This window comes from Diabrotica virgifera, chromosome 6 (genome assembly GCF_917563875.1).
Source record: "Diabrotica virgifera virgifera chromosome 6, PGI_DIABVI_V3a".
Taxonomy (NCBI): domain Eukaryota; kingdom Metazoa; phylum Arthropoda; class Insecta; order Coleoptera; family Chrysomelidae; genus Diabrotica; species Diabrotica virgifera.
Window position 1 is genome coordinate 84,584,501 of NC_065448.1, and position 12,517 is coordinate 84,597,017.

A 12,517-nucleotide genomic window follows, 5' to 3' on the forward strand; every position below is an offset into this window, starting at 1 on the left:
ATCAACCAATATTTAATCCAGAAGAATTTAAAAATAATGCCCCCATAGTCCATACTGACTGTTCAAGACAAAAAGAAATTATTCAAAGTGGTTTTGTTGTTTTGAGAATAGAGTTTGAAACCAGTAAATCTGTGGGAAATAATGTTTCCGCATATTGTCTAATATTACATGAAAAAGAATTCTCTTACAATCCTTTAACCAAAATTGTGAGACAACAATAAAAGGGTTGCATCTTATTCAGGATGTCAGTTGTTACGATGAAGCTAGTAATAGACGTTCAAGGATTTAAAATAGAAAATAATAAATTTATAGAAAGAACTAGCTGCTTTCAATGGAACACAAATTGGCCATTACGTGTTTAAGTCTCCGTTTCCGATTAGAATGTTATCTTCCGATTTACAGAGACAGGCAACTTGGTTAACAAGAAATCATCACTGCATTGATTGGAATTTTGGTTCGACACCTCTTTATCATTTTGCAAATATTATAAAGGATATTACAAGAAACGCCGATGCAGTTTACGTCAAAGGTTTGGAAAAGAAAAATTATTTAAAAAAAAATTGCTGTTCCTTTATATGAATTGGATGAACAACCAGCATTAGAAGTTAAGGAACCTGCTTGTTTTTATCATAATAGTAAAAAATGTATTTGTGCTTTATCTAATGTATTTTGGTTGTATAATAGTTTTTTAATGCAAAAATAAAAATATATTATTTTTTGTTATATTTCTTAATTATAAACAACACAGTCAATTAGTATTAACACAATTACATAGTATACGGTTTACTTAAGTGCAGTTTACTAAAAGACTTAAACATTATTTGTTTATCTTCAAATTGTTTTATTTTTTCCTTTAATTCCTCGATTTTTTTCATAAATTCCTCCAATTTTAATGATATGTTGTTTTGAAATGAACAAAATACTACAAAATAAAATATATTATTTATTAATTATATCTACATGTATTTACAGTATCTACCCCTTCATCTTCAGTAGGTAGAACATCTTTGAGGTTATTTAAGAAATCAGCCAGCCCTAGATTTTTATATTTTTTAAAAAGCAACACATGCATATCACGTCAGAGAGATAAGTCTTCACATATTCTTGCTCCCTTGTGGTATTTGGTGGCTTCTTCGTTACACTCTTCTACCGTGTACCTTCTTGTTCTTATAACAGCTCGTTCAGCTTCGTACTCGAAATTATCCGCATTGTTATTAAAAACCCATTTCAAGTTTCTAATTGCTTCAACGACATGGAGTCCTTTTCTACCACCTACACACACATCCATGACTAAAATTAATAAAGTTAGCAACAATATTGACTAAAAATATTTATTACCTTTCTGACTGATATCTTCTCACGACGAACAAAATTTACTAAATGACTGTATACGAAGAACAAAATTTACTAAAGATCCCTACAACTATCCGCAATTTATGTAATCTACGTTTGAATTACTGCGCATGTCTCAGAGGTGACCTTGATTTACAATATAAAAGTAGATACGTTTGACGTTTAAGGACATTAACCTTCAATAGTAATGGAGTGTTGTTACAAAGCTTTCATAATGGGTCAACACCCGCAAAAACTGTTGTACAAGTTTACAGCAGAAGAATTAGAAAACTTTACCCTACAATACTTTAGAAAATATGTGCATCCGTGGGAATTACTTCAATCTTGGTCTAAATTACCCAAGAAAGCAGTTCAAGATTTTGAGGATCAGACTCGTCTTCCATATTATGTACATTTTAATCGTCCCGAGTGGAGAACAGAGCTCGAAGGTTCAGCACCGGCGCAATCTAGTTGTCATTTATGCAAGTTTGCGCTTGAAAATATAAAACACGTGTCTAACAGTGTAATAAATAGTTAATAAAGTATTATTTTCTTGATAAAAGTTTTTATTACAATAATAACCTTGATTGTGACCTTCAAATGATCTTGAATGACATTGACCTTGACTTTGGCCTTGACCTTGACCGACCTTAACCGGAACCGGTCTAACCGGTTTCCCCACCCTACTTTGCTCCAGCTATGGTATAGAATATCTACTGTAGTGGCTACTGATATAAATCCTTTTATTAGGGAATTAAAATTAAAAATACATAAATTAAGAAAAAATCAATACGAATTAAAATTCACTTGGGTAAAAGCTCATATAAGACTTCGTAGCAATGAAGTTGTAGATTTCTTAGCCAAAGAAAGCGTCACAACTGGACAGTATATGGAGAACAATTTAGGAGCTCAAGAATATTTAACGATATCTAAAAGTAATTTTAAGGAAAAATGGGAATTACATTGGAAAAAATATTGATGTAATTATTATTATTATACAGCCTATTGCTGCTCTACATTACAATGCTGAAAGCAAAAGAAGAAAGGGAAGACCATCTTATATGTGGAAAAGAACAATAGAGAAAGAACTTGAAGAAAATAATTTAACATCGAACAGTGCAAAAAAGAGCAAAAAGCAGAAGAGAATGGAGAAACCTAGTAAACAAAATCGGACGGAACTCAACAGATGATGCGTGGGACTACCAACCTCACCATCATACCTCATGCTACTTGAAACACCACAGGGTGCCCTTTGCCCCACTTGGAGATGTATGATTATGATGATGAAAATACGCACTGTCCATAACAATTTACACTATTTGGTTGTATATTTGGTATTAATTTATTTTTAATCTTTGTCGAGCAGTATAATTTTACACCGGTAACAGACGGCATAAGTACAATTGTACCTGTTATTTATTTTGTTAAAAATTACTTAATCTAAAAGACAAGAATTGTTAGTTTTCAAATATTATTACTTATTCTATCTATCAATCGGTTTTAAAACGTCTTGCGACGTTGTCCGATGCCTAATTTCCATGACACTCTATCATCCCATTGGCCCTCTCTAAGATCTCTTGCGCTCATTGCCTTCGTTACTCCCTCTCTCCAAGATTTCTTGGGTCTTCCTCTCTTTCTGCGGTTTGGTGGTACCCATTGCATAATTATTTTAGGGAGTCTTGAGTTATCCATCCTCTGGACGTGTCCGTACCATATCAGCTGTTTTCTTTCTATGTCTGTTGTTAGAGAGCCGTCAACCCCCATTCGCTGTCTTATCTCATCATTACGTATTCTCTCTCTGCGTGACACTCCTACTGATCTTCTAAAAGCGTCCATTTCTACTGCCTCCAGTTTTCTTCTGTTGTTTTCGGTTATCCGCCAAGTTTCTGCTCCGTACAATAGACTGCTTTTAATAAGAGATTCGTAGATATTGTGTTTTCTTCTTTTTCCTATTTCATGATTCCACAGTACGCTGTTTAGACAACCTATTGTTTTTCTGGATTGTGTTATTCTTCTCTTTATTTCTTCATCATCTTTCCCCGTTGTGTCAAAAACGATTCCTAGATATGTGTAATGGTCGCAGGGCATGATGATTTCATTATTTTCTAATGTGATGTTCGATAGTTCGGTACCTATTGGCAGGTATTTTGTTTTTTCTGTATTAATTTCTAGTCCCCACTTTCTATATTCTTCTTGTAATTTCCTTGCCATGTACTCTAAATCATCTTTATCGTTTGCTATAACAACCTGGTCATCAGCAAACTGCAATGTATATAAGCAAATCTCTCCAAGGTCTACGCCCATGCCTCTGCATTTTCGTTTCCACTCTTTCAATGCTTTTGCAACATATATTTTAAATAAGGTCGGTGATACACAACACCCCTGACGTAGACCTTTATTAACCAGGAAGCTTTGCGATAATCTGTTTCCAGTTTTTATTTGTGATGTTGACCCTTCATACAAATTTCTTAAGGCTTTTATTAAGGTGACACTAATATTCGTCTGTCGTAACACGTTCCAGAGTTTGTTTACAGGAACTGTATCGTACGCCTTCTGCAAGTCAATAAACATGAGGTGAGCTTCTTGATTTGTGCTTAATTTTTTTTCTATTAGTTGTTTGAGGCAGAAGATATTATCAGTACAGCTTCTTCCTGTTCGAAAACCGGATTGTTCTTCTTCCTCTTGGTCTTTGTACTCCTTCTCAATGCGGTCTCTAATTATTCGTCCATACAAACGGCTGAATGTACTAGTCACTGATATCCCTCTATAGTTTTCACATTTAAGCTTATCTCCTTTCTTATGGATCGACGAAATATAAGCAATTTTCCACTCGTCGGGTATGGGAGAACCATTTATAAATTGATTTATGCACCAAGTGACGGTTTCAAACAATTTTTGTGATCCACATTTTATTAGTTCGGCTGGGATATCGCCTGGTCCTGGAGACCTACCGTTTTTCAGTTCTTTTATAGCTTTTATAATTTCTGTCACTTGTATTGTTATATCTTCTCCTTCAATGTTAACCTCTGTTGGTGATTGAGTTAAGTATTCGTCCCTATTTTCTGTCAGTAGTTCCCCATAGTACTTTTCCCATTTTTGTGTGGATATTAATTGAATGTTTGTGCTCTTCCTTTCGTTAGTTCTTATTTTATTGAGGAACTTCCATGTTTCTGTACATTTTCTGCCTCCCAGGTAGGTATTAATTTCCTGACACTTCTTATCCCACATTTCTCTTTTGCTTTTACTGTTGTTCTTCTTGTTATTCTTTTGAGTTCCAGGTATTCATCTCTATCTTTTTGTTGTTTACTGCTCAGCCATCTGATATACGCTTGCTTTTTCTCTTCTACGAGTGCTTCTATTTCTTTGTTCCACCATAGTTTTTCACTTTTTCTTTGAGTGTTAAAGCCGAGTGCTTCTTCTGCAGCTTTTTTAACGCTAACGACTACGTTTCCATATACCTCCTCTACTGTTGATGTTTCAGTTACTTAGTAACTCAGTACTTCAGTTACTCAGTATTATTACTTATTACTATCATAATTGGTTAAAAATTGTTTAATATTGCAAGAAGTAAATAATAATATTCGGTAATTTGTTCTTGTACGAATTTACAAAAAAAAAAAAATTAGAAGCCGCTTTTAAGTGACCGCTGGTATCTATCGTAAATTATTGAAACTACTGCAACAATAAACTTGGAAAGAGTGGTGTAAACAAAATTTAGGAAGAGTAGCATTATTGTATTGTATTTCAATTGGAGACATAATAGATTTCATCCACATTTAGTTATTTGGTGTTTGTCAATACGTGTATACCTAAAAATGATCATGAGTAATAATTATTCTAAATTTAGTTTACCAAAATGCCGACAAAATAGGTATACATAGAATCAACAAAGAAAACTTGTAAAAGATGTGGAATATGGAGTCTCTGCAACTTAATACTTGCAGCAATGTCTCGTGATCGTTTCAAGACCATGCTAAGATTTATAAGATTTGACAATGAAAATACCCGCCAATAACGCAAAAAAAAGCCGATACGGCTGTACTTATACGAGATACCTGGACAATGCTGACTAAAATGTGCACCAAGGCTACAAACCATCCCAATGCATAACCATAGATGAACAACTGTTTCCGTTTAGAGGCCGCACACAATTTACATAATCTATGTATATCTTCCAAACCCACTAAATATGGTATTTTGTATTTGTAATGCATCAAATCCCATAGAAATTCACCTTTATATTTGAAAAACCCGATGAAAATGGTTCCCGACAAGTTATTGTTGACGAACGAACATTTTTGGATCTGGTCAGGTCTTATAAAGGTTCTGGACGAAACATTACTACAAATAACTTTTTACCAGTTTTGAACTAGCTAAAGTCTAGAATTCATGTCACATGATGTTAGTGCGCTCAATTAGAAAAAATAAGAGATTTCTAATCATAAATATGCCAGCAAGCAAGAAAATAGCTTTTTTTTCACAAATCTTGCATACAATCATACATGCTCTTATTTGCTAGGGTGTTGACGCTATGGATAAAATGCTGGGTGAGTATACGGTCAAACATCTAACATTGCTTTGGCTCTTGGCCTTTTTATATAATATTATTGACGTCACTAACTTAGCATCCTACATTATAATCGAGAGCCAGAGCACAATCCATTACAAAAAACAAAGGACCATCGCAAGAAGTTTTTGAAGGATCTTTCTAAATATCTTTGTCTTGCTGTAGATACACCTTCTCAAGTATATGACAGCATTCGTGGAACTAGTAGCTGGAAGTTTCCATGTTTGTCAAGACGAACGAAAAAAACAACCTGAAACGATAAAAACTTGTGTAGTATGTTTTCTACTTATGTGTGAAAAACATTATTTGTCTAAAACGACATGTATGTGTAGCGAAAATCCACACTAACATTTAATTTTGTATTTTGGTTCAAATAAACTATCATTTAAATACAAAATATAATTGATATTTTATAACACTCATTTAAAAAAAAACAATATGTACCTAAAAAAATGTACCTATGCCGTCGTTTATAGAGGTAGGAACAATTTAAGCCCCCTGCTGGGAACTGATTAAATATTTCTTCGTTATATTTGGCTGACATAATCTACTGGATAAATGTAGAGATGTCACAAAATTTCAAGTCTCTATCTGTTTAACAAAAAAAGTTATCACAATTTGAAAACTCAAAAGTTACAATTGTACCTATGCCGCCCGACGAAGGTTAAACCAATCTTCAGATACCTTCACGGTTATGTCTTGGTGCTAGTCAACTCAAAATTCACTAATGTTTTTGTCAGGTAAAGACACACAATTTGGAACCCATCTATCTACCGATCCAGCGTGGAATATCGTTACATATTTTTCTTTATTGCAATGTGCTTTTGTTACACAGTGTTTGCTGTTATCAAATCAATCTTTTGATGGAGTGGCGTGTGTGTCGAACCATATCTCATCTACACTGTGGTGCAAAAAAATCGATCCACTAAAAATTTGGTCATTTTTGAAGTTTCGAATTTCCTAAACCTCTTGTTCGATTTAAGTGATTTTTTTTACCACGTTATAGCCTTATTTATTGACAATATCGCTGTAATAATATTGTTGCTATACAGTCAAACTGTCATTGTATAACGGGTGTACGAATCAAACTGTGTCTTTTTCTCAGAGTTCGCATCACCTTGTGGACTATTCTAGTACTTATAAAATACTGAAATTAAAACCTAACTATAGCCTCAGGTTTTCTTAACATTTTGTCTTTCGATTCATTCGCTTATGTTGGATAATAAAAAAGTTAGGTACATTAACAACTGGCCATGTTCGTCATCAGTACAGGGTTTTTTTGAAATAAGTGCGGCAAACTTTAAGGGGTAATTTTACACATGAAAATAATGACAGTTTGCTTAATAATCATATTATGTCCGCAAACGCTTCGTTTCCGAGATACGGGATGATCAATATTTTTTTACAAACCGACGATTTATTTATTGCTTTAAAACCAGTTGAGATATGCAAATCAAATTTGGTGGGTTTTAAGAGGTAGTTATTGCACATTTTTTGACATACAATTAAGAATTTTATATTCACCATTTGCGTGCGTACGGGTAATATTATCGGTCATAATAACCGTTTGCGCGCCAATGGTGAATATAAAATTCTTAATTATATGTCAAAAAATGTGCAATAACTACGTCTTAAAACCCACCAAATTTGATTTGCATATCTCAACTGGTTTTACAGCAATTACAGCAATAAATCGTCAGTTTGTAAAAAAAAATTGAACATCCCGTATCTCGGAAACGAAGCGTTTGCGGACATATGATTATAAAGCAAATTGTCATTATTTTCTCATGTAAAATTACCCCTTACAGCAGGGGTGGGCAAAAGCCGGCCAGCGGGCCGGATCCGGCCCTTTTGTTTATTTTATCCGGCCCATTGAAAAATCCAACAGGCAATTTTTGTTATTCTCTTAGTATTAGTGTGCGTATAACATAATTTTAAATTGATTAGTAGAAATCGTTAAGCTATAAAGAAATAGCAAAATAAAATCTTTCATTAACTGACTTATTTAATGACCATTATTTTAATATTCTTCTTCTTTTAGTGCCGACTCCACTAATGAAGGTTGGCTATAACTATTGCGAATTCGTCTCTATCTTCTGCTGTTCTTAAAAGCGTCTGTGTGTTTAACCCGGTCCAGTCGCGAATGTTTTTCAATCAGGATATTATTTATCGACTACCAGGACCGGTTTTTCCTTCTATTCTACCCCTCGTAATCAGCTGCAACAATTCGTACTAATCATTTTTAAGTATATGTCAAAAGTTCTCTATCTCTTCCTATTCTGTACAAACCATATAGTTTATAATATGATCGGTCCGTGGTATTTTCAAAATTCTAAAAAACCACGTCGCAAAAGCTTCCAGCTTTCTCATTAAGTCCACATTAACAGTCCAAGCTTCGGCACTATAAAGAAGAATAGAGTGGATATAAGATTTTACCATCCGATAACGGATTTGCAGATCGAGTCTTTGGTTACCTACTCAAGGTTACTCTTTGGTTACATCTTCAAAAAGGCTATCTTGATTGCTCTCTACTTGATCGAATTTCTGATTTCGGATTTAAATCTTTCGTAATCCAGACTAGAAAAGATTTTTCATTTTGCCCACTTGTTATAATATAATATAATATAATATAATGGACCATATTTCTTTAAAAATTATGTAATATATTTTAGCGGGCATAAATTATTGTTTGCATGTACACCCAAGTAAGACAATAATTTATTATTACTATTATCTATTATTAACAGTCAAATTTCTGTGTCCAAATGCTTTAAAATCATACTAGTAATGATAGTATTTTTGTCAAAAAATTTCTTGAACAGGGAAAAAACTCCACCAAAAACATTCGCGGGTGCAGTGTACTTACGCGTTATAGTCCTCCGGCCCGGGAGACATTTTGGAAATTTCATTTTGGCCCGCGCTTAAAAGTATTTGCCCACCCCTGCCTTAAAGTTTGTCACACTTATTTAGAAACACCCTGTACTGATGACGAACATGGCCAGTTGTTAAAATACCTAACTTTTTTATTATCCAATATAAGCGAATGAATCGAAGGACAAAACGTTAAGAAAACCTGGGCTATAGTTAGGTTTTAATTTCAGTATTTTATAAATGCTAGAATAGTCCACAGGGTGATGCCAACTTTGAGAAGAAGACACAGTTTGATTCATACACCCGGTATGCAATGACAGTTTGACTCTCTAGCAACAATACTATTACAACGATATTGTCAATTAATAAGGCTATAACGTGGTAAAAAATCACTTAAATCGAACAAGAGGTTTAGGAAATTCGAAATTTCAAAAATGGCCAAATTTTTAGTGGATCGATTTTTTGCACCGCAGTGTATATAAATAATTGATTTTTTTCTCTCCGGTACTGTTTTGTGTTCGTTAAATATTTCGTTTTCCTTATGCGCAGATGATGGAATTCATTAATGGTCTGCCTTATGTGTATTTTCTTAAACCTAAATCCTATGCATGCGCCTCAACACTTCCACAAACTTGTTCTACTGCACTTAATTCCAGTGTCATCTGCATTGAGTGTATTAACAAGATTGTCTAATGTCGGCACTCATTTGCCTTCACTTACTGATTAATATAATGTAATGAGACGTATGCATAAGGAAAGAGAAGTACTTCTAACAATTAAGAAAAGAAAACTGAGATTTATGGGACATGTGACGAAAGGAGATAAATATATAATACTCCAGGTCATTCTGCAAAGTAAAATCCAGGGAAAAATATCTATAGGAAGGAGACGTAACTCATGGCTGAAGAACCTTAGAGAATGGTTTGGTTGTAGTAACAACGAATTATTAAGAGCCCCAGTCTCAAAAGTAAAAATCGTTCTGATGATTGCCAACCTTCGAAGCGAAGACGGCACCTAGAGAAGAAGACTGACGAAAACAACAATAGAAGATTGTTTCACAAGACTAGCAAGATTGGAGGTAAATATTAAACGCGGCCAAAACTGATTACGATTTGTAGAGCCAAGAAAGAAGAAGTCTGATTTATGAGATAATAAATATTTACACTCAAGACATTTAACAAAACTCGAATTTTTTGTGATAAAGTAAATATAATACAGGGTTGTATTATGAAAGCCGTATTAATAAAGAAATATGTTTTGTCGATAACGAATTTGTTAGGGTCGTAACACTAATTTCTATTTTTTAATTTTTCCTTTCCTTACTTAATATCATTTTAATGGATAACTACGATTTTAGGTGTCATATATGAAGATACAGCAACTGATGAATGCAACGAATTAAAAGATCACGTTATAAGTAAGCAATTGACCCAATGTACAACTACCGTAAAGAAAGAAAACGCTGTAGAAAAACCTTTTGAATGTGAAATATGCACCAAACAGTTTTCGTACAGATCTCACTTGAAAATTCATATGATAACTCATACTGGTGAAAAACCTTTTTCGTGTGGAGTTTGCACCAAACAATTTACACAAAGTTCAGCTTTAAAACAGCATATGAAAATTCATACCACTGGAAAAAGTAAATTTGAATGTGACATATGCACCAAACAGTTTTCAAACAAGTCTTATTTAAAACTACATATGAAATTGCACACTGGTGAAAATCCTTTTGTGTGTGAAGTTTGCACCAAGCAGTTTACTCAAAGTTCTTCTTTAAAAGTACATATGGCAATGCACACTGGAGAAAGTCAATTTGAATGTGAAGTATGCGCCAAACAGTTTTCTCATAGTTCTCATTTAAAACTTCATATGATAAAGCACTCTACTGAAAAACAGTTTGAATGTGAAATATGCACCAAACAGTTTTCACACTATTCTTCTTTAAATATGCATAAGAAAATACACACTGGAGATAACCTTTTTGGATGTGAAATTTGTACCAAACAGTTTGCAAGAAGTCAAGATTTAACGAGACATTTGAGAATACACAATGGAGAAAAACTATTTGTATGTAACATATGCTCAAAACAGTTTTCACAAAGTGCTCACTTAAAGAGTCATATGCTAACTCATACTGGTGAAAAACCTTTTGAATGTGAAGTTTGCTCCAAACAATTTACACAAAGCTCTTCTTTAAAACAGCATATGATAAGGCACACTGGAGAAGGTCAATTTAAATGTGAGATATGCACCAAACAGTTTTCACGAAGTGCTAACTTAAAAATTCATATGATAACTCATACTGGTGAAAAACCTTTTACATGTGAAGTTTGCGCCAAACAGTTTACTCAAAATTCTTCTTTAAAAACACATATGAAAATGCACTGTGAAGAGAGTAAATTTGAATGTGAAATATGCACCAAACAGTTTTCACAAAGTGCTCACTTAAAAGCTCATATGATAACTCATACTGATGAAAAACCTTTTGAGTGTGAAGTTTGCACCAAGCAGTTTACACAAAGTTCTTCTTTAAAAAAGCACATGGAAAGGCACACTGGAGAAGGTCAATTTGAATGTGAAATTTGTAGCAAACGGTTTTCACGAAATCATGATTTAACGAGACATTTGAGAATACACAATACAGAAAAACTATTTGTATGTAACCTGTGCACAAAGCAGTTTTCACAAAGTGATTACTTAAAGACTCATATGAAAACTCATACTGATGAAAAACCTTTTGAGTGTGAAATTTGCTCGAAACAGTTTAAACAAAATTGTTCTTTAAAACTGCATAAGAAAGTACATACTGGTGATAACCTTTTTGGATGTGAAATTTGTACCAAACAGTTTGCAAGAAGTAAAGATTTAACGAGACATTTGAGAATACACAGTGGAGAAAAACTCTTTTCATGTAAAATATGCAACAAACAGTTTTCACAAAGTGCCCACTTAAAGGGTCATATGCTAACTCATACTGGTGAAAAACCTTTCAAGTGTGAAGTTTGTATCAAAGCGTTTACACAAAGTTCAGCTTTAAAACAGCATATTAAAAGGCACACTGGAGAACTTAAAGTTAAATGTGAAATATGCACCAAACAGTTTTCACAAAGTGCTCACTTAAAAGTTCATATGATAACTCATACTGGTGAAAAACCTTTTACATGTGAAGTTTGCGCCAAACAGTTTACTCAAAATTCTTCTTTAAAACAGCATATGAAAAGGCATGCTGGAGATAATTGAGTCTGAAGTACAGGGCCGCCGAGAGAGATGAGCGGGCCCCAGTAAGAATTGAAGAGCGGGCCCCGGAAAAAAGTGACGAGCGAAAAAATTGTTTAATTTTTATAGAAATAAAATTGTCAATAATAAATAATAAGTATTTCAAATATAACTTTTATTAAATTTTGACTATATTTTTATAATAGTGAAAATATTTACAATACCAGTACAGTAAAACCTCGATACAACGGACTTCTTTTTAACGGACTTCGGATATAACGGACAAAAAAAATCCGATCAAATGTAAAAAAAAATTAATGCAAAAAAATTGAAAAATCGAATTCTGAAAGAAAAATCAGCAATGACAGGATCTCGGCACTGCTTTATGCTAATCCCGATAGATCGCATGGATTGACTGCTATAATTGTTGACAAATCTCGTAAACCTAGAGTTGTCAAAGATATAAGCATCATCTGCCCCACTGGCGAAGCGTCCATGTAACCAATGTTACCATTGGTAACAGTTAAA

The 12,517-nt window shown here is 33.7% G+C and overlaps 1 protein-coding gene across 1 annotated transcript in view; it reads left to right on the forward strand.

Annotated features, from left to right (window-relative positions):
- The window catches only part of LOC114342386 (zinc finger protein 26-like), a 57,398-nt gene extending 45,184 nt beyond the window's left edge, over positions 1-12,214 (forward strand). Inside the window, exon 2 of the mRNA XM_028293186.2 lies at positions 10,128-12,214. Within this exon, the coding sequence (XP_028148987.1) occupies positions 10,128-12,013 (1,886 nt within the window). The 3' untranslated portion in view covers positions 12,014-12,214. The remainder of the gene's footprint in view (positions 1-10,127) is intronic.
- Positions 12,215-12,517: the final 303 nt, after the last annotated feature.